The sequence below is a fragment of the Malurus melanocephalus genome, unplaced genomic scaffold (genome assembly GCF_030028575.1).
Source record: "Malurus melanocephalus ecotype Western Australia unplaced genomic scaffold, MMel_1.1 scaffold_9, whole genome shotgun sequence".
Classification (NCBI taxonomy): domain Eukaryota; kingdom Metazoa; phylum Chordata; class Aves; order Passeriformes; family Maluridae; genus Malurus; species Malurus melanocephalus.
The window spans coordinates 394,159-409,413 of NW_026623241.1; the positions used below are offsets into that span (position 1 = coordinate 394,159).

The 15,255-nt window shown below is 38.1% G+C and overlaps 1 protein-coding gene across 1 annotated transcript in view; it reads right to left on the minus strand.

Moving 5' to 3' along the window:
• Positions 1-5,177: 5,177 nt before the first annotated feature.
• Positions 5,178-15,255, minus strand: part of CPE (carboxypeptidase E) — a 57,330-nt gene continuing 47,252 nt past the window's right edge. The window contains exons 7-9 of the mRNA XM_057375408.1: positions 13,417-13,516; positions 10,981-11,099; positions 5,178-9,821 (exon numbers count right to left, since the gene is read on the minus strand). Of these exons, the coding sequence (XP_057231391.1) occupies positions 9,723-9,821; positions 10,981-11,099; positions 13,417-13,516 (318 nt within the window). The 3' untranslated portion in view covers positions 5,178-9,722. The remainder of the gene's footprint in view (positions 9,822-10,980; positions 11,100-13,416; positions 13,517-15,255) is intronic.

Sequence of the window (15,255 nt, forward strand, 5' to 3'; positions counted from 1 at the left end):
CAACAGAAGTTATGACTCTGATATTAGAGGAAATGATGCTGAGGAGTGTTAGTTCTTAGCTGATGACAGAAAAGTGTAAAGAAGAGTAAATCAAGCAAAATCCCCTTTTTAAGCTTCCCCTCACCCCACTGATAATCTAGTCAGGTGTGAAAATCCACAGTACAATTGTGCCCAGAGAAGGGACATAAAATTATGTGGCTTAAAATTAAAACTGTGATGTGACTGTTATTTTCCTTCCCTGCACATTGTGTCTCCAAAAACACAGAGCCTTCCAGTTCTCAGCTCCAGCTGCAGGCAAGAAAGARTTTCACCGGATGAGCTCCTGAATGTTTGTGTTCTTAGTCTACAGTTAATGAAGCTTATCCTGATATTTCCTCTCATTACCAAGCATGGTTTTGATTCTAAGATTGACTATCCAGGTCGTAATCCAAGTCTATAAAACAATAAAGCAGCAGCTCAAACTATTTGGAAGAATAAGTTTATTAAGTCTTGAAATTGTTGTGGTGGGGATAAGGGTAGGTCAAGCAAAGCCATTTCATGGGTCATCCTCTCTTGGAGGAAAAACATGCCTTGCAAGGCAAAATGAGAAATTGAATGAAACCATGAGAATCAACTACAATTGACTGTAATATGCCAAAAGAAAGTGCTGGGCTTTGGCTCCTTTGAAAGTCCTTGTTTCCCTTTTGTGAGKGCTTTTTTATGGTTTGCACAATATCCAACTACACAGCCGTTTGCCCAAAAGGAATCGAAGTTTTCATGGAGAAGTTTTCCCCAATATAAGAGACTTAATAGGAGACTTAACGATATGAGGAACTCAACTGCGTTCTATGATCAGACCTTTCTAGCCCCATCTTCAAAAAGAATAATTCCTGAGCAAAAATCTGGTACAACATGAAATGTAATGTCTACTCATTGCCTTCAACAATTTCTGCCTAGAAGTCCAGAATAACAATGTTGTTGAACAGGAATGGTACAGCAGTACGTACTCTGATCCTATGACTTTCTATTACCAGCAGCAGCTTCATTTCCCCTTTTAGATGATAAATTTCGTCGTATCGTAATCTCTTTTACATTTACTGACTTGGAAACCAACACCTTTTGCAGTGCACAGGTCTTACCAGTATTTTAGCATCCACCTTGGARGGATTTTAGAAAAAATGAGGGTATGGAGAAAGAACAATTACAAACTATAGAAGTGGTGGAGAAGAAATGTATGATTTTGACATCTCATCCCTCCCCATGGAAATAGATGCACTTGAGAGGAATGGAGACTTGTATCACAAAATATTTTCTTGGATATTATGGRAGTGAAGATGCTGACATTAAAAATACCATGCAAGCAAGCCACTCTTTAATTAGCAAATTCTAGGAATAGTATATTTCCAAGAAAACTGAGAAACATGTAAGACTCAAGGAGGAGGGAAAGCCCTTTTAAGCACTTTGATCTGAAAATCAAACACGTTTCTACAACACTTCAGTAGGTTCTCTTGTGTTTGCAAATTCAGTTCAGAATCAAATCTAAAAAAAAACCTCACTCAGCTTCATTCAGACTACAGACAGTAAAGAAAGTAACTCAAAAGCAAGCACAGAAAATCAATACCCAGATTTTTTAATGGCATACAGTTACTGCCCATGGAATCCAAGCCTTCAGAACYCTGTAATTAGTGAATCCAAAAATGCTCTTAGATTAATGAAGCAGAAGCTCAAAGGGATGTGTGATTATCTGAATTCTCAGGAAACAATAAAACCAGGTGGGACAATCAACTGACAGGGCATACCCATAACGAATAAAGTAGTTCAGCCAAGGAACACAAAAGCATTTAAACAGCTTTCCAAAAGGACAACAGCCTTACTTTAAAAGAATTAATGTGATGAAAAATGTACTGCCCAGCTACATGAACTATCTCAAAGGTAAATTAGGCTCACTAAGAAAATACTGAACATTAGTTCTGCTTCTAAGTTTGCCTAGTTTCAGCTGCCAACTATTTGATCTTGTTCAGTTCTTTCTTTGCTAGACTGTGGTTTCAATTATGTGGCTACAAAAATAAAAACTATGAGACTAGCAAAAGTGCTTTTAAGTGTATACATTATACTATAAAATATAAAACTTCTGAATTGTCATTTATATAAATGAAAAAATCAAGTTGAAGCAGAGTAGTCTAATTTTACTGTCTACCTTTCAATAATCCTTTTTTAAAATTACTTTTCAACCTACACTTTTCAAAGGCACCTAAAACATATAGGAAGTTCTATCATAAATAAATTGTTTTAGTACACAAATATTTACTACAATATTTTTCTTTTTTTAATTGTATTTGTTGTATTTTTATTTTGAAATTCATAGTGTTTTCTATTTTTATCTTGGCTCCATCTTTCTTAAACCTCAAATACGAGGTTTGCGATTAATTACTTTGGAAACAGTCTGTGAACGCACCTCCATATTTAATTGCTTTTTTGAAGAAAAATTTCACTGGATAAAAATTTCCATTCCTCTGTACTACTTGTTCAAGTGTATTATATATAATTATTACTTTTTTTTGTTTGAACTTTGTTTTTCTGGCAACTATTTATCTGAGAATTCTTAACATAATGTGCCAGCAACTTATGTAAACCCACAACCAATATGACTGCATATTTTTCATGTTAATTTGAATTTATCTTGGCATCTTGTAATRCCATCCAGTGCACTGGCAAACAAATATTGAATGACTTAACTTGGGATGTCCTCCAAATTTTGTTTCTTTTCAGTGGAAATTCCCTGCAAGCTATGTCTAACTTTTCAGACATTACAAAAATGATCAGAAGACTTTGCAGATGTTTAACATCTCACATGTTACCACATATGTTAAAAAGCATCTGATGTCGAGTCCTGTCAGCTGTACGTGGAAATAGAATGCTGAAGACAGAATCTGCATTTATTTGGAAGGGTATCTACCATGTCTTGGTATAACAAGTTTCATTTCATTTAGTCTCAGTTTCCAGAAGAAGGTCTAAGAAAGCAGTCCCTTCAGTTTCTTTTGTAAAAGCCCTGCTAAAACAACTAGTAAGATTTTTGGGTCAGATGCAGTAGAAGGTTGAGGTCCACAGGCTCTAGAACAGTGCGTGGCGGGCACCTGGTGCCTCAGAGGCAATGCCACAGTCTGACACAGTCACAGCCACAGCAGAGCTGTATGATACACATTTTAAAACACTCCTGGAAGAATTAACTGGATCCCAGGCTTCCACAGACCCATTTTTGAGGTGGATGCTTGGGTCTCCCCAGTCAGAGCAACTTCTCTGCCCTCTTAGGGGGCACCGAGCCCCCTAACACCAGGGTCAGCCTGGGGTTCACTTGCCTGCCACAGACATCTAATTTAAACATGATTCATAAAACCAGGAGTCTGCACTCCCTTTATGGCAAACAGAAGAGGTGCCTTTAAGGATTTCTGGGCCTAGGGAAGATGAGGTTCATTCCTGCCCTATTCCCTTGCTCCCACACACAGTTGTGTGTATATGCACACAGGGAATCCAAAAGGTAAACTTTTGCAGCACTGCTTTTCTTTGCAATAAGATCTTTCTGGGCCCTAAGATTTATGCATTAAATGTGTGCAAAAACTGACCTCCAAAAGTTTTAGTTGTGTYTATTGAAACCAAGCAGCACTGGGACTGCAGTTAATGCCCTGCTTTGGTGCACATTAATAATAAATGCTGTGCAGCACAAGCCAGTCAGTTGTTCTTCAGTGTGTTCCCAAAGCTGCTTCTGTATTTTATCCAAAACTCCTTTGAACTGAAAAGCATTCCCTCCTCCACAGGAAACACAAAGCAGCTATGCTGAAAGATGCATATGCAGGGATAAATGTGAATAACATGATAAACCTTCAAATACATTACCTGAATCCGAAGAGGAAAGTTAGGTTTGCTGATACTCCTTTTCAGACTCGAGTTTTTCAGTCATTTACCAGAAACCTTGTCTCGATCATGTCCAACCTGTGGGATTCAGGAACTCTTCCCAGCTTCCAAGGCTTAATGTGTGCTTCCCCCATCCTGGTGTGGAGTCAGAGGCACAGGCCAGCTCACCCCTCCTGTACCACCMGGACGGTGCAGCAGCTTTGCTGAAGGAAACCCAAGGACACAAGCCAAAAGCAGGCTGCTGGTGGGCTCCCTGCTCTGGACACCCGGACATTCCCCATGCCAGGGCATGCCAGGGCACCTGGCTTAACAGGAAGCTGCAGCACCCCAATACATTCAGAGCTGTGCCAATTATGGGGTGGGCAATAGACAGGAAGTTGTGAATGCCCCACCCCTGCAAGTGTTGAAAGCCAGGCTGGATTGTGGCTTGGAGCAACCTGGTCTCATGGAAGGCTCCTGCCCATTGCAGAGGGGTTGGAGCTAGATGATCTTTGAGGTCTCTTCCAACCCAAACCATTCTGCGATTTTGTGATTCTAAGTGCAAGCTTAGGATCTTTATGGACACRAGAAAGCCCTGTAATCCACTCCTGATGGGTCTTGGCACGAGTGATCCTTGAGCTGCTCAGGCTGGACTAGTTATGGACACACCCTGCAAGAGAACTGGAAGCAGCCAAGAAAAGCCACATGAGCGGATATTTGGTGAGCTGAAGGGAGGCAAGTCAGACTGTAATTTCGTACTGTTCTTGGCAGCCCAGTCCTCTSTTGAATGTTATCCATAGTTTCTGAAATGTGTTTAATTTACCTTTTTGTGCAAGGGGTGCTGGAATATGGGGGATGGATGTTGGTTCTGTCCACAGCTCACTGCAGAGATGATGCTCTGCCAAGCCCATCAACTGGAATCTCCCATTACTGCATGGTCTTGCAACACGGTGGAACCCTCTATTGCTGCTATGCTAGTGGTAGGCAAGATGTTCATCTAGTTCTGCACTTTGGCTCTAAATTAGCGAGGGCCCTAATCACACTCTCAGTGGGTGAATGTAATAAAAATGGCATCCAGACTCACCTTCCCGTCTTCCACTGAGCAGCAGTTCAAAGTGAACACCTGAAGTCAGCTGCAGGTTGCAACTGGTCCAGCTCACTTTCACTAATTCTACTTCGTGTCTTGCAATGAATCTTAAGTTCCATAACCAGTTCTGCACATTGTGAAAATGGACTTCATCTCTTGTTTATTATTTTCTCATCTTTCTCATAGAAAATATGAAAAACAACAACTGCTAACAAGCAGCCGTGACACCAGAGAGCGCTGACCCCTCAGACTCTAGGCTAACCTTTCCAGAGTACCTTTTCCTTAAAAATAAAGATACAGATACATGCACCSCTAGAATCACACAGCCACATAACTTATTCAGCCATTTACTAAAGAACTATTACAAAAAAAAGTCTGTAAAATCTACTTATTTCACAACAACCAGAGTGCTTCCAGTGTATTTCCAGATGTCAAATTCCCTTTACATTCCCAATGCAGGAGCCAAATTCTTCAGCTTCTCTATTTGACAATTTCCACTGTGCAGAGGGATCTATGATTACAAAAATCTGTAGTGGCTTAAGTCAATATGAAAGGAGAACCAAGACAAAATAACATGGATTATTAACCATTAATTCAGGGAAAATGTAGCCTAATCATCGGCATGTTTAAATCGTTGCTGGAATACAGTGCCTGGGGCACAGAGAAGTAAAATAAGGGATGAACAAAGATTAGCATTGCAAGGCCATTTTACTCAATTAATATACTACCATTATCACAGTTAATAAAAGCAAACAGCAGTTGTTTCTAAGTATCTCACTTTTATACTGAAATACCTCATTTTTATACTACTGAAACCMATACTTGCTATACTGCTAAAAACCTTGGTCTCTGGATGCCTAGGATTACATCAACTTCTCGATTGTCACAGAATTCTCTCCCTAAAGCAGGCTTTAAAAACAAAAACTTGAAGCAAGCTCACTTGAAAACACTCACAAGCCAGGAGGTAAACAAAACCCACTGTTTTGGGTTTTTTTATGTCATGACTTTCAGAAAATCTCCTGAGTGTTTTTGTTTTCTGGATTTAATTATGTACGTCAGAAATAATGGAAGAGAGGCTGTGTCAATGACCAAGCTTATGAGCCAAATTAACAAGCGGTAAATTATTCATAACAGACGTAGCTCCCTACACAAACAGAAACATACTGAGGGAGTAAAATACCTGCAAGGGGACGATCAGAACTACTTTGCAAGATTCAGAAAGGGAGAAAGCAAGCACTGCAGTGGCATTTCTCAATCCTGTATTTCCAGAGCTGACTATAAGCAGGAAAYAAGGCACTCCTCCAGTGGAGCAGATTTATTAAGAAGCTCTAGAGAGCTGCTCTAAATCTTAGCGAGGCCGTCATTAAACTGCTGCTCTTCTGCAGCCTCCGCACAGAGTCAGACTAAACACAGATATGGGAGAAAACCGGGCTCCCTTCAACYGCAGCTTTTAACTTTAAATACAAGCTTCTCTAAACCTGTCATCCTTCTSTGAAACCTCTTCCTTTCCAGGCATAGTTTTAAGTGTTCCAAAGACATGTGTCATACCTGCTTAAAAACTCAAAGAAACTTGATAACAATTCTTTCTAACATACCACCTCAGGTTTCATTTACACTTTAATTATGTTATTAGCAGCTCAGGACTAGGCATGACTGCATGTGAATTCACATTTATGGATGTGAACACCACAACCTAGCTGGGAAACACATTTCAGATGCAGTGATTTTATTTGACTTCCTTTTTTTCTATAATCCTGATCACTGTAGTTGCAAGGAATGCTTGGCCATAAGGAATGTGTGGTATCCCAGATTTGCACACACATAGCACACTCTGCTTTTTAATCCTAAGGATCGATACGGAAAAAGATTTTTCTGTAAATACTGGGAGAGAGACACGCAAAMGTGTCTGCCCTGTCCCACCATGAATGAAGAGCATCTCATTACTATCTCTTACTTGACTTGAAAGCCTCCAACTGCTCAGAAAGACRTATCCTTCAAAAGGAGGATGTCCTGGCACAAAGTTAAGGGGTTGTGGATGGCTCCCAGTGGGATAKCAGCACTAATCCCAGTCTCCTATCTCTGTTCAAACAGCAAATTAAATGGCAAATGCACCCACGGAGGATGTTTATGTCATACTTTGCAGACATGCACAGCCAAAGAGCTCACATTTTGAACCTGCAAATTACTCACACATTTTACATTTTAAAYAAAACTGTAGATTTATTGTACAATAGTACAGCATGTGCCTTTTAAACCAAAAGCTCAGCATCACGTAACACTTTAATCTTCCATTAAACATACACAGTCCTACAACACAGCTCAGCTCAGCTAGGAAARCTACATAATGAATTAATTTATTGASAGTCCTGGCTACGCTGTTCTTAAGGATGTTTACCTAGAGCAAGAACAGTGGCAGTGGTTCTGGTGTTGTAACATTTAATCACTTTAACCTGTTCTCAACACAGTAAAAGCAAGCAGTCACCGAGAGCACAACAAACAGAKCACTTAAGGGACACCACATTTAATAGCAAATGTATGAAACAATAGACCAGAGGATCTCACACACATCATATGGATTAAAAACCTGATATGAGATCAGTTTGATGCAATGTCTGCACTAACTATGCCACGGGAAGACTGGATGCACAACAGGCATCATACCGCGAGGAAGTGTCATTCAGATTGAAATTCTTAGGTTTGGAAGAAGCAGACCAAAGTGTTCTGTACAAATATACACTTGGCTTATTACATTAGTTTACACTCCTGTAGCCATTTKCCCACATGCCAGTAACATCTTGTTATAATTCATTTTTATACCATGTGCTTCAACCTTACCTGGTTCAGTTAAAAACAAGATCATTACATCAGGGCACAGAAGGTGCTCTGTGCTGCATCTTGGCCTYTCAATTTGTCACAGACATCCGAGTTGCTGCAACCAGATGTCCTTTATGCACGCTCTAGCCACAGGTGTTATTAAGACACATTTTTTCTTTGCCACTGGGGTTTCTCATTGCAATGGAGACTCGAAATTCATCACTATATAATGACTTACAGCAAGTACATTTCCTCTGAAATTTGGAATTAAACATCTACTACCCAAATGAGCTACAGGTTACATCACAAACTCTTGATCAGAGAGAGATAGTTTATGCCTTTTTATTGCTGTTTAGTTTATCAATGTGTGTCAAACCTTAAGCCTTGTTCCTTAAAAGAATCAAGTGCTATTTTTAAAGAATTTAAAATTCTCAGAAAATACTATTTTAAGTAAATTTTTAAACATCCAAAGGAGGTAAATTTGGATCCTACACCTGGATATGTGATTTTTCACTCACAGCAGGAGCGTGATAGTGCACARTTGACTGATTCTGAACCAGCATCAGCTAAAATAATATGCTAATCAAAACACAGACAGTGGTATTAAAGAAACAGAGGAAGGAGATCTGTATCAAATATCTGTTTTTGAATTAAAATGGATAGCAAYAGTGTGTAAGCTTTCAAACAGACAAGATTCTTAGCTTATCTCCAGTATACCAGGAGTCATTCCAGAAAAATTATACCAAATTTGTACCWACTATGGTCCATGTGTATTGTCTGACTCTGCAAATTTCACTCATCTTAGCCAAAATACTACAGTATGTCAATTAAAGTATAAAAACAAAAAGGGATCAAGAAGGATCATTTTAAGTCAAAGTTGCTTTTTGTATAATCTTCAACAATATCGAAAAGAATTCACCACACTGAAAAAATTGTCATTTATCTGTCTTGCTTCYAGTTTTAGATAACACTAGCCAGCAGAAGAAACAGCTGGAAACAAATCCATTTTGACTTGCAAGACTAAAACCATAATCTCAGYAGATTTCTAGTTTATTGTCTAAACTGTAACATTTTGGTAGCCTTCAGTGAACAGATGAACTTTTGGCTGATTATCCAGACATCATGGATACAAGTGAAGACTGTTGAAAAGGTAATTATTTAATTAGCACACACATGACCTGAAATTATTTTTCTTGCTGCAAAACAAACCCAAGCAGCATATTAATCAGATACACTAGCTCTTCTTCCACTCAGAATTTCTAATTTTCTTAACAAAGAATGAGAAATAATTAAACCTGGTCTTCAAACATTATCAGCTGTTTAAGGAATAAAGCTCTGCTATTTCCTGAATTCATTCTATGCCATTTTTAGTAAAAGAGTTTATGCAGATTCTTTCTGCTTACTAAATGAAGCCAGCTTATGTTTCTTACATATTCAAAYAGCCCCAACACCAGAGACATACAAAGTGTTATACTAAATTTTAATCCTTGTAAAACATTATTACACCACACACTGTTATTAGAAGTCTTTYCAGTAACATCCATTATAGAACTCAGTAAAGAGCACTGTCTACTACTATGCACTGTCAAATATTTCTGGCAGTATTGGTAATTAACTACAGCATATTTCTTTTTTAAAATCAAGTGTTAACCTACATATTCTGAACTTGCAAATAATACACAATAGATTTKACTGTCATACAGGCTGCATATTCATTCTTTCTGATTTTTATAGAAGAGTAAATTTTCTATAACAATATGAAAGAAAATTAATAACTTATTTATCTACCTAGGAGGCTAGTAGTTATTTGTAATYATATTAATCAAAAGATGACTGAAAAATTCAAAGTTAATTATTGTGAAGTGCACAAAATCTAGAATATAGGGAGTTTCCACAGTACATTATACTAAGTCAACATATAATAGATTAAAAGCTGTAAAGCCAAAATTTTCATTTAAAAATTTAGTGTTTCTGACATCATCTTCCACCATTCCATCAACTCTTCTTTTTCCTCTTCTTTTCTTTCAGACAATGACTCCAGTTCAAAATCAACCTGATTAAGAGAAACAAACAAAAATATCCATAAGACTTATAGAAAGAGAACAGTGTAGGCTTTTAAGAGTCATTTATTGAAAGAGGATGCTTAGCACAAACATGGGGCTTAGATAGGTACCTTCTGGTTTAGGCTGGACTTATTCCAAAGTGTCTTGAAGCTTATTTGAACATGTGCAATACTAGTGTACCAGTACAATAACTTGTCTAAAAATACACACAGGTCAGCAAAATTTCCTGAAGAACCAGGCATCTGCCCAGTCTTTGACTTGACTAAATACTTCAAGAAGTATGGACCAATGAAATTAAAACTGAATAATAGCCAACCACATAAATTATACAGCATATTATCAAAAGTATCATCAGCATATTGCTAACACAAATCACAGAATATTCTGAGTTGGAAGGGACCCACAAGGATCATCAATGGTGCTCTTAYGAGCACCATTCTCTAACCAMCTGAGTTAATTTCAAGGCAATACCTAGCAGACCCCAGCATATCAAAACATGTATTCAATTTTATGCCATCAAAAATATCCAGGGAGCTTTTCCTGACACATGGCTCATTAATGTAGATACAATGTGCTACTTTAGTATATCTTAACATGTGATCCACACGAGTGAAATAGCTTTTATTTTAATTAAGAGACATCCACATCTGTACAGAGAGCGAATTAAAAATGCTTTTGAAATCTTASATGCAGTCTAGGTTTTATTAACCACACACACTGCATATCTACACAAAGCAGTGGCCCATTGCTACGGAGCTGAGCACTGGTTTTCATCTAAGCAGGTACTCATTTGACAAAACWCATTAAAAATAGGCCTCAATCAAAACCTCAACATCTCTTTATGTTGTGCTGTTTAAAGATATGKTGTGATCTTCTGAYTGGCYATTCAGACATGAACCAATAAAATATTTAGGTATCTCAATGTTACCCTTCTTTGTGTCTTTTCATTCTAAATAAGACCAGCAAGAGATTAAATTAGTTTAAAACGAGATTACTCTCAGTGGATGGTGCACCAATAGATGTGATTTCCAAACTTTCTAAACTAGAGCATTCTGAAATATTCTGAAAAATCACCTCCTGCTTACATGAGAGGAAAAGGGACCTTTTGAATACATAACAGATGACAAACCAACACACATGAGCACTTACCACAACCGCAGGGCTGAAGGGCACAGCCACTTTTTTAGTTATTGCTAGATAGCCTGGTGCTGAGGCCGTAACTTTGTAATTTCCAGGCACAAGCAATCTCCAGTAATCACCATCCTTGGCTGTAGMGAGGAAGAAAATAATCCAAATAAATATGTCAAAAAACTAATTACAGAGCTAAAATGAAAGGATCACAGGTCAGTCTTTTATATTTCTATCAGTGCTTTCCTTCTGACTGTCTGAAAGGATTCTCCTTTCTTTCTTCCTTCAGTAAGAGCTGYATAAATATATCATACTTGCTTCCTTTCAGGTACTCAAGAAAAAGATTTAAATGTTGAAGCTGTGCTGTAGCCTCCCTGAAAGATTTTGCCTGCTGAGGCTGAAAGCTCTCCATCACACTGAAGAAAAGGACAATATGGGACATTATTTCACTTTAGAAGCACCSCCCAGCTATGTAAAGTCCTTGTGAAGGATCTGATATTCAGTTTGCAATGTGATATGGATTTTTAATGTTCCTCAGTATTCTGATAATCCAAATGTAAATAAATTTTGTTCTCATCAAATTTAAATAAATGGAACTACCGTTTTCATCTTTCAGAAAAAAAACATAAATAATCATTTCCTAGAATATTCCGTGCATATTACCCTTGAAGCATTATTATCTATGTATTTCAGTATCCAGACATTGTCTAGGGCTTTTTTCTTTCATTCAGATAAATGAAAAAATGGAAGCTTGATCCACTCACGTCAAAGAAAGGCTCCTACTGCACTTATTATTGCAGATCACCTTTTTCAGTCACAGAATCAAAATGCATCTTCATCTTCTTTATAAATAATCCTATCCCTTTTTCACAAAGGCTCAGATCTTCCCTGCACAAATTATCTGATTTGTCACAGGCTAATGATTTTAATTWCTCTACCTCCAGAAAACATTGCAGGCCTGTTCTAAAGTTCAGTCAGCAGTGCCATTTTAAAAACTTGGTCATGCTGTTTCTGCTAGTCCCTTAAATACTTTTTCACCACATCTGCCGCTACACAGTGTACAAAGGGGAATATTAGTTAAATGTCTGCTATTTGCATGGTTGAAAATATGTCAGTAGTCGGRCCACTTGTTCCCAGATTTTTCTCTTCATAAAACAGAAGGGAAAAAAGTACTGCTGTAGAATTACAGTAATGATCTATTCTAATTCCTGTCACTGGAACAAAGCAGAATTTCAACTMAAGAACAAAGAAGCAGGAGAAAAGCTGAAGAACATTACTCCTTCATTTTGACTGTACTAATATTCAAGTACTTATTTTCCTCACTGTTCTGATAATATATGACTTCCAGTCTTACACACACAGGATGTGAAGAGATTTTTGATTAGATGCAATTTTTATACCATAGCAGCACGAGCTTCTCTCTCCTATACCTCACTCTCTTGTACCTCAAATCTCTCTTTGCACATTTTATTCTCTTTTTATGCCTGAGAATTAATTTCCTATACGTTTTGCCTTATTTACAGTGACAGAAGGTAATTAATATTTTCAGACTGTTCTCCTGCTTGGTAGAAGTGCTAGCAGTCTCTTTTCAAGTGATGTGCAAACACAAATATGATGCACCTCAAGATTCCACCAGTCCTGTTTCATAGTATTCTGCATTTCTGTAACAGTACAGTGAGACATATCATCAAGAAATGAGAAATGACATAAGCTCATGCACAAAGCACTGACATTTTCTTATTGCTTTTTCCAATTAGTAACTTGTGCAAATAAAAAACAAAATCTCCTTCAGGACAGAACAGCTTAAGTGTACAGGAAAAGCTGAAAGTTGGAACACTCGGAGAGCTACCTTTTGAACTCATTCCTAGAATAAAGCACAGCATCACTGAAGAGGTGATGTGTAATTTTCTATKAACACCAACCAACATCATACTTTCATCTTTTAGCATMACTCTTCTGAAAAAACACTGCATAATTGCAAACAGCAGAGAGAATTTATCTTTGCTAAAGGAAGTTACGTATATTGGAAATCTGTCAGGAATTTACATATCAAAAGGTACGATTCCATTGTAAAAAATATAACACTTCTGGACTAAAATTTAGCCTTCAAACTCAAAATAGCACTGTTGACAGGCTTTAAATCCTGGCAGAGCTATGACAGTATTTTCCTCACAAATTAGAAGACAGTCTAAACATTAATAACCAAGAGCCACCAGAACCAGTTCACACCAGGGACCCATGAGGTCACCAAATGCAGTCTCAGCTACTTTGAGAGCAAGATACAAGTGAAAGATTCATGAAATCCTGTGAGCAACAAACTTCTTGAGGCACAATGTGCCTTTCTGGCTTCAAAATGTTGGACCCTTAAAGCTTCAGTTAAAGAGATGTGAAATGTCTCCAGGTTTCTGAGCCAAGGAGAAGTGGAATAACACAGCGCTGCTGAGGTACCACACTCACCTGATGTAACATCATGGCTTATGCCCTCCACAGAAATTGTAGCATTTGCTATTGGATTGCCCTGAAGATCTTTAACAAACCCCTTCACTCCTCGATGAATCTAGAATGAATAAGGTCACCAACACACGGTAAATAAAAAATTCTTAAGGAAAAAATATCATTTTTTGACAGTGGAATAACTACTGATATATCTMACAAAGCATACCGTGGCTGAAAACTATCAATGATAAATACTWAACCATAATGAAACAAACAGAGTGTGAAGAGGCAAAATAATTTATCTGGTAGCTATAATAATTTATCTGTGTGATGCAAGTAATTCTCAGAAATACCCAGCAAATCATAATACATGTGAACATTGACTTGAAAATCTTTGTCATATTGGGGATAAATGACTGCACTGAAAAGCTTTGAAAGAACAGCCTGCAGAAACCTTTTTCTTAAGTGTTATCAACTGTAAGAATGTAGAGCTAATAATTGACATAACTGCTTAAAAGTGAGACATTATCGAAGTAAATGCAATCACTTGGATTCGAATGGACAATTCCTCTGTGAGATGCTCGAGATCTCTACYGTGCACCCAAAACAGCCAGATCTTTGAGCTGGAATCACAGASAGGCACAACCCTCCCCTCATGGCCCGTGGGAGAAAGGCAGTGGTGGGTCATGTCCTTGTTCCTTCTTGCTTCTAAGGGAACCTGCTCCAGATGACAGCCCCAATCTGTTTGCTTGCAGGGCACATGAARTTAAAGCACTGATTTGATCTCAGTCCTGCCAGTGTGTCTAAAGTGCAATCTGAAAATAGACTGGGCTCCTCAGAGGCAAGAGACTGAGGATCCACTGCCTTTTCATGTCCAGAATTAGGGAACTTTCGGTGCTGGGGAGAAGGGGTTTTGGGGAATCTGTGTGGAGATGCACCTTATGGGGAGCCTGGAAATAAAGGAGTAAAGTACTGTGACGCTCTGGCTTCTCTGTGATTCCATGCCCTTTGAAAAGACTTGTGGATCCCAAGTTTTATTTTGAGATATTGATATCCCCCTTCATGAACCTTTATGGTGCATTYAGCTGCTAGAGTACAGTTCAGATTGCTCTAATTTACACCTTGGGAGAAGCCTTAGAAAGGCAGAAGTTACATATTTGCACTGTCCTCAGCACTCACAGGGGAGCTAGAGCACAGACCTGGCCATCTTATCCTGCAGGAAGATAAAAAGCAATGCCAAACAGACCATCTGAACTTCAAGGATAAAGCCAGCAGCTCTGCAGGAGCAAAGGAAGTTGGCAAAATAGTATCTCATACACGAGCAATTCTGAAAATTCASTGACAACATGGTTTTCCATGAGTCAGAGAAAATTAATCCTTGTGGAAAGGAGCTGAACAATTTGAGATGGATCCCACAATKAATGGGTAAAAACCTGCAGGACAGGTACAGCTTTTTCTTCAGCCCACAGATGAATTTTTAACAGAACTTTTTAACAAGTGTAACACTTCAAATATTCAGATATTTCAGATTTCTGGCTAACTAAAGCATTTCTGCATAAGTAAGTCCTTAAAGAAATGAATGTATTAATTGATCAGCTCCACCAACAAAGTGTTTCTCATTTCACAATCTCAGGTGTGCAGCCACTAATGATATCAGAAATATTTGTAATCTTTAACTACAATATTCAAGTTTCAGAAATTCTGTATTCCCATACTGCTTGGAATCACCATTTCAGTGCAGCCACACTATCATGAAATTATTTAAAAGAAAAAATGAACAAAAACTAACAGTAACAAAGAAAACCCCCAAACACACACAGATGTGTTTCATAGTGTTAACTTCTAATAACCCATTAGCAT